This window comes from Globicephala melas, chromosome 3 (genome assembly GCF_963455315.2).
Source record: "Globicephala melas chromosome 3, mGloMel1.2, whole genome shotgun sequence".
NCBI classification, from domain to species: Eukaryota; Metazoa; Chordata; class Mammalia; order Artiodactyla; family Delphinidae; genus Globicephala; species Globicephala melas.
The window spans coordinates 155,612,558-155,628,907 of record NC_083316.1 but is presented as its reverse complement, the minus strand read 5'-3'; the positions used below and the strand labels follow the sequence as shown (position 1 = coordinate 155,628,907).

The following is a 16,350-nucleotide window of genomic DNA, read 5'->3' as shown; positions in this document are numbered from 1 at the left end:
CATCTTCCAGTTCCAGCCAACTAAGGAACAAGGATAACACAGGCCTCAAAACCAACAGCTGGGACTTCAACTTCTAGCCACAATGGAGAAGAGGGGCTGGATTTACCCTCTGCTAAGGTCTGAATGTTGTGTCCCCCCAAAATTCATATGCTGAAGTCCTAACCCTCAACATGACAGTGTTTGAAGATGGGATCTTTTTGAGGTGATCAGGCTTAGATGAGGTCATGAGGGTGGAGCCTAATGAATGGGATTAGTGCCCTTATAAGAAGAGACCCCTTCCCCCTTCCCCCGTGTGAGAACACAGTGAGAGGATGGCCATCTGCAATTCGGAAGAGGGCTCTCACCAGCACCCAATCATGCTAGCACCCTGATTTCAGACTTCCAGTCTCCACAACTTTAAGCAATAAATTTCTGTTATTTAAGCTGCACAGTCTATGGTACTTTGTTATAACAGCCTGAACTAAGACACTGGCCCCCTGAAACAACCAAAGGAAAACAAACACAATACACAAAACAATGGTTGTGATGTTGTGATTTATAATAAGAAATATGTGTTTGGTCTTCCTCCTGTTCCTGACTCAGAGCTCCTAAACCCTTGGAATTTCCTAAGTGAGGAGAGGCACAGAGGTGGGGTTTTTTATGTTAATGAAGTGATTTTCCAAAAGCCCCTAAGGATGGGGGCTGATTGCCGGGGTAACCAACCATGTGCCTAGAAGGTTGAGACCCCCTGACATCCAGGGAGGGGAGAGGGGCTGGAGATTGAGTTCAATCCTAGGAATAAACCTACCTAAGGAGGCAAAAGACCTGTACACCAAAAACTATAAGATGCTGATAAAGAAATCAAAGACGACACAAACAGATGGAGACATGTACCATGTTCTCAGACCGGAAGAATCAATATTGTCAAAATAACTATACTACACAAAGCAATCTACAGGTTCAATGCAATCCTTATCAAATTATCAATGGCATTTTTCACAGTAGAACAAAAAATTTTACAACTTGTATGGAAACACAAAAGACCTTGAAGAGCAAAAGCAATCTTGAGAAAAGAAAAAAAACGGAGCTGGAGGAATCGGGCTCCCTGACTTCAGACTATACTACAGGGCTACGGTAGTCAAGACAGTATGGTACTAGTGCAAACACAGCAATATAGATCAATGGTACAGGAGAGAAAGCCCAGAGATAAACTCATGCACCTATGGTCAACTAATCTATGACAAAGGAGGCCAGAATATACAATGGAGAAAAGACAGCCTCTTCAATAAATGGTGCTGGGAAAACTGGGCAGCTACACGTAAAAGAGTGAAATTAGAACACTCCCTAACACCATACACAAAAATAAATTAAAAATGAATTAAAGATCTAAATGTAAGGCCAGACACTATAAGACTCTTAGAGGAAAACACAGGCAGAACACTCTTTGACATAAATCACAGCAAGATCTTTTTTGACCCACCTCCTAGAGTAATGAAAATAAAAACAAAAATAAACAAATGGGACCTAATGAAACTTCAAAGCTTTTGCGCAGCAAAGGAAACCATAAACAAGACGAAAAGACAACACTCAGAAAGGGAGAACATATTTGCAAACGAAGCAACTGACAAAGGATTAATCCCCCAAATATACAAACAGCTCATGCAGCTCAATATCAAAAAAACAAACAACCCAATCAAAAAATGGGCAGAAGACCTAAATAGACATTTCACCAAAGAAGACATACAGATGGCCAAGAGGCACATGAATAGATGCTCAACATCACTAATCATTGAGAAATGCAAATCAAAACTACAATGAGGTAGTTTTCACCTCATACCTGTCAGAATGGCCTGCATCACAAAATCCACAAACAATAAATGCTGGAGAGGGTGTGGAGAAAAGGGAACCCTCCTACACTTTTGGTGGGAATGTAAATTGATACAGCCACTATGGAGAACAGTATGGAGGTTCCTTAAAAAACTAAAAATAGAACTATCATGTGACCCAGCAATCCCACTACTGGGCATATACCCTGAGAAAACCATAATTCAAAAAGACACATGCACCCCAATGTTCATTGCAGCACTATTTACAATAGCCAGGACATGGAGACAACCTAAATGTCCATGAACAGAGGAGTGGATAAAGAAGATGTGGTACATATATACAATGGAATATCACTCGGCCATAAACAGGAACGAAATTGAGTCATTTGTAGAGACGTGGATGGACCTAGAGACTGTCATACAGAGTGAAGTAAGCCAGAAAGAGAAAAACAAATATCGTATATAACGCATATATGTGGAATCTGAAAAAACTGTATAGATGATCTTATTTACAAAGCCAAAATAGAGACACAGACGTAGAGAGCAAACCTATGGATACCAAGGGGGAAAGGGAGGGTGGGATGAATTGGGAGATTGGGATTGACATATACACACTACTGATACTATATGTAAAATAGATAACTAAGGAGAACCTACTGCACAGCACAGGGAACTCTACTCAATGCTCTGCGGTGACCTAAATGGGAAGGAAACCCAAAAAAGAGGGGATATGTGTATATGTATAGCTGATTCACTTTGCTGTACAGCAGAAACTAACACAACACTGTAAAGCAACTATACTCCAATAAAATATTTTTTTCTAATCACCAGTGGTCAATGATTTAATCAGTTGTGCCTGTGTAATGACGTCTCCATAAAAACCCAAAAGGATAGGGTTCGGAGAGCTTCCCGGCTGGTAAACACATGGACACTGGGGGAAAGTGGCATGCTTGGCCCTGCCCCTTCCCACGCGCCTTGCCTATACATCTCTTCCACCTGGCTGCTCCTGAGTTTTACCCTTTTATAATAAAGCACTGATCTAGTAAGTGAAATGTTTCTCTGAGTTCTGTGAGCCACTTTAGCAAATTATTAAAACCCAAGGAAGGGGGTCATTGGAACCTCTAATTTATAGCATGTAGGCCAGAAGCACAGGTGACAACCTGGACTTGCAGTTGATATCTGAAGTGGTGGGGGAGGCAGCCTTGTGGGACTGAGCCCTTAACCTATGGGATCTGATGCTATTTCCAGGTGGATGGTGTCAGAATTGAGTTGAACTGTAGGACACTTGGCTGGTGTCTCAGAGAATTTCTTTTTGTGGGAAAGAAAAAAACCCACACATTGGAATTGGGTACAGAATCATCAGAATGGTTAAGATGAATGAAGGACAGTGATGTATTAGAGATAGGAAACAATGGTGAGCCCTATAATTGCCCCAGCTTCCTGACTTAAGTTTACGGGAAAAGGAAACTGAGGCAGAGCCAGGCAGACCCTGAGTTGAGGAGACAGAGCTGATGTCCTGAGAGACAAAGGCAGCCTGTGCCCATGGAACAGAAAACCAGAGAAGAGAAAGCTGCACAGAGAGAGGGCCCCCTCCCTCGAGGATGCCACAGAGCACTGACTGGCACATGCACACAGGAAAGAGCCATCTGAAAGGACTAGAGGAAGTAGCACCAGAGGAGCACAAGGGCTGGAATAATGTCTGTTTGCAGTTAGATTAGAAACTTTCTTAATGCACAGGGCATCAGGTTGAGTACTCAGGAACACTCTCACTTCAGCAGACGAAGATGATCAGCTTTGGACTGAGCACTGCCTTGGCCCCACATAACAAATCACACAAGCCAGACCCAAAAGGATCGAGCTGCTTCCAAGTAACACGCTGTGTTGCTCAAGAAGACCTGCAGAAACCAAAATATCCAGCTCCCAACAGGGTTAAATTCACACTATCAGGCATTCAGCCCAGACTGTCCGACATGCAAGGAGGCAGGAAACACACAACCTATGATGTGTAGAATAATCAATTGTCAAAACCAAGTCAGATTTGACACAGATATTAGAACTGGGAGATAAGGACATGAGCACAGGTATTAGAACTGTATTCCATGTGTTTGAAAAGTTAAGATGAGATATAGAACATATAAAAAAGACTCAAGTAGAACTTCTAGAGATAAACAATACAATGGATGGGATTGATAGCAGATTAGATACTACAAAAGAACAGTGACCATAAAAACATAGCAATAGAAACTATGAAAAATGAAATGCATAGAGAAAGAAGAATTTTATTAATAAAAATGGAAAAGGATTATTAGTAAGCTATAGTACAACTTCAAGTGGCTCGATGATTTGTAACTTAAGCTCCCAAATGAAGGGGGAAAGAAAAAATATTTGAAGAAATAATGCCTCCCCCAAATTTCAAACTTAATGAAAACTATTAACCCAAAATCCAAGAAGCTCAATTAACTGCACAAGGAACATAAATAAAGACAATTGCACCAAAGACTATAATCAAATTACTCAAAACCAATGACAAAAAAAAATCTTAAAAAGTATCCAGAGATCATGGTTGCAGAAATTGACAAGCTGATCCTAAAATTCATAAGAAAATGCAAGAGACTCAGGATGGTCAAAAATCTTGAAGAAGAACCAAGTTGGCAGACTCACAGTTAAAAATTTCAAAACAGTATTATACACGGCTACAATATTCAAAACAGTGTGGTAATGGCATAATGACAGACATCTGGATGAATGGAATAGAATTGCGAGTCAGAAATAAACCTACACATTTAATAGAAATTCGTTTCTGACAAGAGTTCCAAGACAATTTTATGAGGGAAAATAGTCTTTTCAACAAATAGTGGTGGGACAACTGGATTTCCACAGGAAAAAAATGAATTGGGGCCCTTACCTCACACCATATACAAATATGAACTCAAAATGTACCAAAGACCTAACTAAATATGAGAGAAGAAATCATAAGTGTAAATCTTTATAACTTTGGATTAGACAGTGGTTTCTTAGACGTGACAAGTAAAGCACAAGAAACCAAAGAAAAAGTAGATAAACTATACTCCATCAAAATTTAAAACTTTTGTGCATCAAAGAACAATCAAGAAAGTGACAAGACAACCCACAGAATGGGAGAAAAGATTTGAAAATCATATATCTGAGAAAACTAGGGCACGTGCTTGATGCTGGTGGGGGACCCCGATGCCCAAGGAGACAGGAAGAACCCCCAAGCAAACTGGCAGGACATGAGGGGACTGAGGGGGAGGAGAAGTGGAGGCTGGACAGGGCCAGTGCCCGTGAGGGGTGGCTGAGAGGGGAGGGAGGGGTTTCCATGCCTGAAGGGACCCGTGGGGGCTTGGATCAGAGGGGAGCGGGCCCAGCGTTTCCCCTGCCCAATCGGCTGGGGAAGTCTGCCCAGCTCTCGGGCCAGGTCCTACGCCCTCAGAGGTCCCCTCCAGACAAGGTTGGTCCTGGGGATGTAGGAGGGAGGCCTGGGAGATCAGGAGAGGAAGGTGGGAGGGGCCCTCTGGGACTAGAGGAGCAGGAAAGGAGCAGAGGGCATTTGCCCCACCCACTCAAACCAAGGAAGCCTGCTGGGCTCCAAGGTGGGATCCCCCACCCTCTGAGACCAGAGGTGGGAGATATGCCTGGGCCCCTTCTGTTCTGTTGAGCCTAAGCCCCACACCCCACAACCCTCAGGGCCTTTTCCAGCCTTCTGGGTCCTAGGCATAGGCCCCACCCACTGCCTAAACCTCGACCCTGCTTAGGCCCTGCCCTCCATAGCCAAGGCCTTTTCCACCTTTTATTTTTTCTCCTCCTCTTTTTTACTACTGTGATTCTGTTTTACCTTCCAGTTATTGTTTTATCTATATTTTTATTTTTATATTTTTTCTAACATATCTGTTAGTTTCCTAATCTAATTTTATTTTTTACTTTATTATTGTTCTTTTTTTTTTTTTTTTGCTGTCCTGTGTGGCTTGCGGGATCTTGGATTCACAAGATGGGGGTTGGGCTGAAGCTCCTGTGGTGGGAGGTCTGAGTCCGAACCACTGGACTAACAGAGGAACTCAGACCCCAGGAAATATGCATCAGAGTGAGGTCTCCCGGAGGTCCTCCTCTCAGCAACAAGACCCAGCTCTACCCAACAGCCTACAGACTTCAGTGTTGGAAGCCTGAGGCCAAAAAACCAGTAAGACAGGAACACAATCCCACTCATAAAAAAAAAAAAAAAGAGATAGCAAGAAAAATATGTCATGGATGAAGGGGCAAGGTAAAAACCTCCAAGACCAAATAAATGAAGAGGAAATAGGGAATCTACCTGAAAAAGAATTCAGAGTAATGATAGTAAAGATGATCCAGGATCTTGGAAATAGAATGGAGCCATGGATTGAGAAAATACAAGAAATGTTTAACAAAGATCTACAAGAACTAAAGAACAAACAAACAGATGAACAACAAAATAACTGAAATGAGAAATACACTAGAAGCAATCAATAACAGAATAACTGAGGCAGAAGAATGAATAAGTGAGCTGGATGACAGAATGGTGGAAATAACTGTCGAGGAGCAGAATAAAGAAAAAAGAATGAAAAGAATTGAAGACAATCTCAGAGATCTCTGGGACAACACTAAACACACCAACATTCGCATTATAGGGGTCCCAGAAGAAGAAGAGAAAAAGAAGGAGTCTGAGAAAATATTTGAAGAGATTATAGTGGAAAACTACCCTAACATGGGAAAGGAAATAGTCACCCAAGTCCAGGAAGCACAGAGAGTCCCATACAGGATAAACTCTAGGAGAAACACACCAAGACATATATTAATCAAACTAAAAATTAAATTCAAAGAAAAAATATTAAAAGGGAAAAACAAAAAATAACATACAAAGGAATCCCCATAAGGTTAACAGCAGATTTTTCAGCAGAAACCCTACAGGCCAGAAGGCAGTGGCAGGATATACTTAAAGTGATGAAAGAGAAAAACCTACAACCAAGATTACTCTACCCATCAAGGATCTCATTCAGATTCAACAGAGAAATCAAAAGCTTTTCAGACAAGCAAAAGCTAAAAGAATTCAGCACCACCAAATCAGCTTTACAACAAAAGCTAAAGAAACTTCTCTAGGCAGGAAACACAAGAGAAGAAAAAGACCCACAAAAACAAACCCAAAACAACTAAGAAAATGGTAATAGGAACATACATATGGATAATAACCTTGAATGTAAATGGATTATATGCCCCAACCAAAAGACACAGACTGGCTGAACAGATACAAAAACAAGACCCATATATATGCTGTCTATAAGAGACCCACTTCAGACCTAGGGACACATACAGACTGAAAGTGAAGGGATCAAAATAGATATTCCATGCAAATGTAAATCAAAAGAAAACTGGAGTAGCAATACTCATATCAGATAAAATAGACTTTAAAATAAAGACTGTTATAAGAGATAAGGAAGGACACTACATAATGATCAAGGGATCAATCCAAGAAGATGATATAACAATTGTAAATGTTTATGCACCCAACATAGGAGCACCTCCATACGTAAGGCAAATACTAACAACCATGAAAGGGGAAATCGACAGTAACACAGTTTTAGTAGGGGACTTTAACACCTCACTTACACCAATAGACAGATCATCCAAACAGAAAATAAATAAGGAAACACAAGCTTTAACTGACACAGCAGACCAGATAGATTTAATTGATATTTATAGAACATTCTACCCAAAAGTTGCAGAATACACTTTCTTCTCAAGGGCACATGGAACATTCTCCAGGATAGATCACATCTTGGGTCACAAATCAAGCCTTGGGAAATTTAAGAAAATTGAAATCATATCAAGCATCTTTTCTGACCACAACGCTATGAGATTGAAAATCAATTACAGGAAAAAATTGTAAAAACCACAAATACATGGAGGCTAAACAGTGCACTACTAAATAACCAAGAGATCACTGAAGAAATCAAAGAAGAAATTAAAAAATACATAGAAACAAATGGCAACACAAATACAACCACCCAAAACCTATGGGACACAGCAAAAGCAGTTCTAAGAGGGAAGTTTATGGCAATTCAATCTCACCTCAAGAAACAAGAAAAATCTCGAATAAACAATCTAACCCTAACCTAAAGCAACTAGAGAAGGAAGAACAAAGAAAACCCAAAGTCAGTAGAAGGAAAGAAATCACAAAGATCAGAGCAGAAATAAATGAAATAGAAATGAAGAAAACAATAGCAAAGATCAATAAAACTAAAAGCTGGTTCTTTGAGAAGATAAACAAAATTGATAAACCCTTAGCCAGACTCATCAAGAAAAAAAGGGAGAGGACACAAATCAATAAAATTAGAAATGAAAAAAGAGAAATCACAACTGACACCGCAGAAATACAAAGGATTATAGGAGACTATTACAAACAACTATATGCCAATAAAATGGACAACCAAGAAATGGACAAATTCTTGGAAAGGTACAATTTTCCATGACTGAACCAGGAAGAATTAGAAAATATAAACAGACCTATCACAAGTAATGAAATTGAAACTGTGATTAAAAATCTTCCGACAAACAAAAGCCCAGGACCAGATGGCTTCACAGGCGAATTCTATCATACATTTAGAGAGGAGCTAACACTGATCCTTCTCAAACTCTTCCAAAAAATTGCAGAAGGAGGAACACTCCCAAATTCATTGTACAAAGCCACCATCACCCTGATACCAAAACCAGAAAAAGATATCACAAAAAAAGAAAATTATAGACCAGTATCACTGATGAACATAGATGCAAAAATCCTGAAAAAATACTAGCAAACAGCATCCAACAACATATTAAAAGGATCATACACCATTATCAAGTGGGATATATCCCAGGAATTCAAGGATTCTTCAATATACGCAAATCAATGTGATACACCATATTAACAAATTAAGGAATAAATACCATATGATCATCTCAATAGATGCAGAAAAAGCTTTTGACAAAATCCCACACCTATTTATAATAAAAACTCTCCAGAAAATGGGCATAGAGGGAACCTACTTCAACATAATAAAGGCCATATAAGACAAACCCACAGCAAACATTATACTCAATGGTGAAAAACTGAAAGCATTTCCACTAAGATCAGGAACAAGACAAGGATGTCCACTCTCGCCACTCATATTCAACATAGTTTTGGAAGTCCTAGCCACAGCAATCAGAGAAGAAAAAGAAATAAAAGGAATACAAATTGGAAAAGAAAAAGTAAAATTGTCACTGCAGATGGCATGATATTATACATAGAGAATCCTAAAGCTGCCACCAGAAAACTACTAGAACTAATCAATAAATTTGGTAAAGTAGCAGGATACAAAATTAATGCACAGAAATCTCTGGCACTCCTATACAATAACAACAAAAAATCAGAAAGAGAAATTAAGGAAACAATCCCACTTACCATCACAACAAAAAGAATAAAATACCTAGGAATAAACCTACCTAAGGAGGAAAAAGACTTGTTCTCAGAAAACTATAAAACACTGATGAAAGAAATCAAAGATGACATAAACAGGTGGAGAAATATACCATGTTCTTGGATTGGAAGAATCAATATTGTCAAAATTTGTCACTATTGTCAAAATACTACCCAAAGCAATCTACAGATTCAATGCAATCCCTATCAAACTACCTACCAATAGCATTCTTCATAGAATAAGAACAAAAAATTTTACAATTCGTATGGAAACACAAAAGATCCCGAATAGCCAAAGCAATATTGAGAAAGAAAAACAGAGCTGGAGGAATCAGGGTCCCTGACTTCAAACTATACCACAAAGCTACAGTAATCAAGGCAGTATCATACTGGCACAAAAACCGAAATATAGATCAATGGTACAGGAGAGAAAGCCCAGAGATAAACCCACACACATATGATCACCTAATTTACGATAAAGGAGGCAAGAACATACAATGAGAAAAGACAGTCTCTTCAATAAGTGGTGCTGGGAAAACTGGACAGCTACATGTAAAAGAATGAAATTAGAACACTCCCTAACACCATACACAAAAATAAACTCAAAATGGATTAAAGACCTAAATGTAAGACCAGACACTATAAAACTCTTAGAGGAAAACATAGGGAAAACACTCTCTGACATAAACCACAGCAAGATCTTTTTTGACCCACCTAGAGTAATGGAAATAAAAACAAAAATAAACAAATGGGACCTAATTAAACTTAAAAGCTTTTGCACAGCAAAGGAAACCATAAACAAGATGAGAAGACAACCCTCAGAATGGGAGAAAGTATTTGCAAATGAAACAATGGACAAAGGATTAATCTCCAAAATATACAAACAGCTCATGGAGCTCAATATCAAAAAACCAAATAATTCAATTAAAAAATGGGTGGAAGACTTAAATAGACATTTCACCAAAGAAGACATACAGATGGCCATGAGGCACATGAAAAGATGCTCAACATCACTAATTATTAGAGAAATGCAAATCAAAAATACAATGAGGTATCACCTCACACCAGTCAGAATGGCCATTACCAAAAAGTCTAGAAACAATAAATGCTGGAAAGGGTGTGGTGAAAAAGGAACCCTCCTGCACTGTTGGTGGGAATGTAGATTGGTACAGCCACTATGGAGAACAGTAGGGAGGTTCCTTATAAAACTAAAAATAGAGCTACTGTATGACCCAGCAATCCCACTACTGGGCATATACCCTGAGGAAACCATAATTCAAAAAGACACATGCACCCCAATGTTCATTGCAGCACTATTTACAATAGCCAGGACATGGAAACAACCTAAATGCCCATCGACAGATGAATGGATAAAGAAGATGTGGCACATATATACAATGGAATATTACTCAGCCATAAAAAGAAACGAAATTGAATTATTTGCAGTGAGGTGGATGGACCTAGAGTCTGTCTTACAGAGTGAAGTAAGTCAGAGAGAGAAAAACAAATACCGTATGCTAACACATATATGGAATCTAAAAAAGAAAATAATGGTACTGATGAACCTAGTGGCAGGACAGGAATAAAGATGTAGACATAGAGAATGGACTTGAGGACACGGAGTGGGGCACGGGAAGCTGGGGCAAAGTGAGAGTAGCATCGACATATGTACACTACCGAATGTAAAATAGATAGCTAGTGGGAAGCAGCAGCATAGCTGCTGGGAGATCAGCTCGGTGCTTTGCAATGACCTAGAGAGGTGGGATAGGGAGGGTGGGAGGGAGACTCAAGAGGGAGGGGTTATGGGGATATATGTATGCATGTGGCTGATTCACTTTGTAGTAAATCATAAACTAACACAGTATTGTGAAGCAACTGTACTCCAATAAAGATCTATTACAAAAAAAAAAAAGAAAAAGAAAATCATATACCTGATAAGGATCTATCGATAGTACCCAGAATATACAAAAAACTCTTACAACTCAAAATTTAAAAAACAAAGAATCTAATTTTAAAATGGACAAAGGATTTCTCCAATAAAAGATACACAAATGGCCAATAAGCACATGAAAAGATGCTCAATATCATTAGTCAGTAGGGAAACGCAAATCAAAACCACAATGAGATACCACTTCACATCCATTAGGACGGCTATAATTGAAAAGATGAACAAAAACAAGTGCTGGCAAAGATGTAGGGAAATTGGAACCTTTGTACACTGCTGGCAGAAATGTAAAATGGTGCAGCCTCTGTGTAAAAGAGTTTGTCAGTTCTTCTAAAAGTTAAACATAGAGTTTACCACCTGACACAGCAATTCCACTCCTAGGTATAGATCCAAGAGAAATGAAAACGTATGTCCACACAAAAACTTGCACATGAATGTTCATAGCAGCATTATTCACAGTAGCCATAAACCAATGGATAAACATCATCCAATGAATGGATAAATCATCCATATACAGTGAAATATTTTTCAGCCATAAAAAGGAATGGAGCACTGATATTTATTACATGGATAGACGTTGGAAACAAGCTCAGTAGGGCTTCCCTGGTGGCGCAGTGGTTGAGAGTCCGCCTGCTGATGCAGGGGACACGGGTTCGTGCCCAGGTCCGGGAAGATCCCACATGCCGCGGAGCAGCTAGGCCCATGAGCCATGGCCGCTGAGCCTGCGTGTCCGGAGCCTGTGCTCCGCAACGGGAGAGGCCGCAACAGTGAGAGGCCCGCGTACCGCAAAAAAAAAAAAAAAAAAAAAAACCAGACATAAAAAAGTCACATATTGTATAATTCCATTTACATGGAAAATTCAGAATAGGCAAACCCACACAGACAGAAAACAGATTAGTGGTTGCCAGGGGCTGGGGGAGGGGGAATGGGGAGTGACCGTCAATAGGTATGGGGTTTCTTTCTGGGATGATGAAAATGTTCCGGAGTTAGATGGTAGCATAACCTTGTGAATATATTAAAAACCACGGAACTATACATTTTTAAATGGTGAATGTTATGGTGTGCAAATATCTAAAAACTTTTAAATCCCAATAGAAAAGATAAGTTATGTACAGAGAAACAAAGATAAGAACGACATCATATTTCTCATTGGAAAGAATGCAAGCTAATAGATGGTGGAGAAACATCTTTAAAGTATGGAAAGAAAAAATTGTCCTAGCAAAAATATCCTCAAGAAAAGCAAAATAAAGACATTTTTCAGATATACCCACACTACAGAAATTGCTAAAAGATGTCCTTCAGGCAGAAAGAAAGTGTTACGAGATAGAAATCTAGACCTACATAGCAAAATAAAGAGCTTGGAAATGGAACTACTTAGGTAATTATAGAAAATCTCGTCTTATTTAAGATACTAGACTTGTTATATTTAATAGTTTTATTTTCCTTTTTGTTGACAGAATTATAGATTCTCATGCTGTTCTAAGAGATAATACAGAGATCCCATTTACTCTTCACCCAGTTTCCAGCAATGTTAACTTGTCTCATAGCTATAAAAGGTGACATTGCTATGACCCCTCGATCTTGTTCAGATTTCACAAGTTTCACATGAAGTCCACTGAGTATATGTGTGTTTGTTTAACTTTATGCAATAAAATGAAATTTTATCATAATTGTTGCACATGTTAATAATTTGTTCCTTTTCCTTGCCAAGTAGTATTCCATAGAATAGCCATACCACAGTTTGACAGTTGGGTCATTACCAGTTTTTGGCTATTGGGAATAAAGTTGCTATGAGTATTTGGGCACAGGTTTTATTATGAATTTGAGTTTTTATTTCTCTGGGATAAATACCAAAAAAGGCAATTGTTAGATCATACAGTAGCTACATAGTTTTGTGAGCAACTGCAAACTGTTTTTCAGAGTGGCTGCACCACTTTACACTCTCACCAGCAATGCACGGGAGATCCCATCAGGGAAGTGGAAATAAAAACAGGCACATCTTCCGTGTGCTTATTTGCCTTCTGTATGTCCTCTCCCTTGAAATGTATGGAAAGGTCTTTTGCTCCTATTCTAAGTGGATTTTTAAAAAAATTTTATTGTTTAATTTTGAGCTTTCCTTTACATATTTTTTAGTCCTTTATAAGATATGTGATTTGCAGGTATTTTCTCCCAACCCATAGCTTTTCATCCTCAACACCTGGTCTTTCTCAAAGCAAAAGGTTTGAACTCTGAGGAGGTCCAGTTTACCAATTTTTCCTTTTATGGGTCAAGTCTAAGCAGTCTTTTCCTAGCCCTAGGTCCTGAGGATCTCCTCCTACTTTTTTCTAGAAGTTTTATAGCTTCATATTTTACATTTAAGTATTTAATCCATTTTGAGCTAATTTTCACATAAGGTCAAAGTTCATATTTTTGACTACAAGTGTTCAAATTACTCCAGCATCATTTGAAATTCCATCCTTGAATCTGAAATTCTATCCTTACTCCATTTAATTGCTTTTGCATTTTTGTCAAAAATCAGATGGATATATTTGTGCTGAAGCTGTCTAGGCCCGCCAGGAATCAGGGACAAAGACCAAATATATATTTCTTATTGTGCCACAGTGCCATTAACCACCCACTGCGCCCATGGGGTACCTCCAAACCTTTCCAGGTTCCTCCCCAGCCCAGCCACCTCTCAAGGGGGCTCCAAGAGAACACTCCATCGTCCACAGACATTCCAGCCCCAAATCCTGCCTGGCCTGAGGCCAATGGTCTCCAGCACTGCCTCTCCCAGCCAGGATCCCACCCTGACCCATCAGACCCGAGCATGCACTCACGGTCCACGCGGAGCTCCGCTTTGGTAGAGGACACACCCACGCTGTTCTCAGCCAGGCAGCGGTAGACACCCATGTCTGCTGGCACCACAGCTGTGATGATGAGCTGGTGGCCGCCCTGCTGGTCCTCACTGATCATGTAGTGGTCATTCTCCTCCAGCACCCTCCCGTCCTTGAACCAGCGCACACTGGGCACGGGCTGGCCTGTCACCACACAGTCAAAGCTCACGGGGTACCCATCCAGCACCTCCTGATTCTGTAGCTCGGTCAGGAACACCGGGGCTGGGAGGGACGGGCAGGGCATACGACACGTTAGCCTCAGGCTCCCCCAAGTTGCCCCAGCTGCCAGCAGTTCAATGTACGTCATCTGCACAGCACCCATTCACATGAGCGCTCACAGAATGGGCGGCTAAACAGAATTCTGTCTCTGCCAACTGTCCCTCCTCCCCATGCTCTAGAAGAACCCTCTCTTCATTAGCCTGGTTCCCAAGCTACCATGAGGCCAGAGAGATAGCAGACAGGAAATGGGGAAGAAGGGGAAGTAAAGGGAAGACCAAGGTTGGTTGTCTGGGATTGGAAGCACGCTAGTAGCTCAGGATTAAAGAGGAGGAATGATGCTGTGGGTTTTTAACGATACTCCCTTTGCTGTTCCTAGGGAGATGCGAGTAAACAGTGAAATGACTTTTTAATTAACTTTAGTTGCTGGAGTGGGAAATGGGGTTCACACTGGACTATGTGGAACCCCGCCTTTTGTACAGATTATATCTGAAACCCTCACGGGGGAAAAATAACCCTAAACTCTAGGGTGTCAGTATTCCCGAATCCATTTCACAGAACAGAACTCTGAGGCTCCGAGAGGCTAATCAGTAGCAGGCAGAGCGGGGACTTCAGTTGAGCTCTGTCTAACCCCAAAGTCAGGGCTCCTCCCAGCTCAGTGGGCTGCATGTGCGAACAGCCAGAAGCTAAAGCCCCTTCAGCTAAACCTCCTTGAGTTTTCAGCTGACACTGGTCACCGCTGCCGCTTTCGCTCTTCCTCTCCCCCCACCCCTGACCCAGGCAGCTTGCAGACTCACCTGCCTCTGCGGCCAGTACTGGCTCCGGAGGCGCTGCAGGGGTGGGGGCCACCTTGCCAATGCGCATCTCCACCCCATGCAGCCCCTGCTCTGACAGGCTGATGTCCACTCTGTTGTCCAGCGTGCCAAACATGTCCCGGAAGCAGGTGGCTGCCCGGCGGGCCTCGGCAAGCGTCTCGAAGCGGATGCAGATGGACTGTTCATCTTCGCGGTATGTCTGCCAGTCCCCAGGCTCCTCGGGCTCTGCCTTGCCCTTGTCAGCGCTGAAGATCTCCTCGTCTGAAACCTCTGCTGGGCCCTTGGTGCGGAACAGGCGGTGCAGCCGCCGGGCGGCCCGGCGGAAGTTGTCATCCAGCTCACTCCCGGAGGAACTCTCGGTCTCACTCTCCATCCCACTGACCACCACACAGGCACTGTGGGCCACACGGCCAAACTTGTTGCTCACCTGACAGGTGTAGTGACCAGCGTCGGCCCGGCCCAGGCTAGTGACCAGCAGAGAGCAGGTGCCATCCCCAAGCTGGTCAATGTGGTGGTGCCGGCCATCAGTCAGCTGCACACCGTCCTTCAGCCAGTGGGCATGCACATCTGTCTTGCTGGACACTACACACTCCAGACGCAGGACATCTCCCACCTGTGCCACGGTGTCCCCAAACGTGTGGCAGAACACAGGCCCCTCCTGCTGCTGTATCTCCTTCCGGACCTTATAACCCTTGAAAGCAGCCTGGATCTTCACTGCTGCCTTGTCCACGGATAGGTCACCCAAGTCCCCAACGCTCAGGTCTCCTGGTGGTGGGGGTACTGAAGCTGGCTTCTCCTGCTGCTTTTGTGGCTTCCCAGAAGGGGCGGCTGTGGCCTCAACCTGTGTGCACAGATAAGGTGGGGCACCTGAGGCCCGGGACAGGGAAAGGATCGTGTAGGGACACACACAGGGCAGGGGGAAGCAGAGCCCAGGTCTCCTGCCCCAGCTCCACGCCTTGCTCCTGCATGCCTGCTGCCTGCTCCCTGCTGTCAACTGCACTACCTTCACTGAGGCCAAATGCCTGATGGCTTCTGTTGCTTCCAAAAAGCAAGCCCACCCTCCCTAAAACTGCTTTCCCCAGAGCAGGACAGAGTTGTGAGAAATACCAAGGAGAGATAGGTTCCAGCTCTTCAGAAAAGAAGTTTTAACAGCCAGGTGGATGGATGGGTAGGTGGATGGTCGCTGGATGGGTAGATGAATGACCAACAGATGGGCAGATGGTGGGTGGAT

At 41.9% G+C, this 16,350-nt stretch overlaps 1 protein-coding gene across 1 annotated transcript in view; it reads right to left on the bottom strand.

Annotated features, from left to right (window-relative positions):
* OBSCN (obscurin, cytoskeletal calmodulin and titin-interacting RhoGEF) overlaps positions 1 to 16,350 on the bottom strand; it is a 169,468-nt gene that overhangs the window by 34,201 nt on the left and 118,917 nt on the right. The window contains 2 exon segments of the mRNA XM_070045296.1: positions 14,032 to 14,310; positions 15,102 to 15,960. Of these exon segments, the coding sequence (XP_069901397.1) occupies positions 14,032 to 14,310; positions 15,102 to 15,960 (1,138 nt within the window).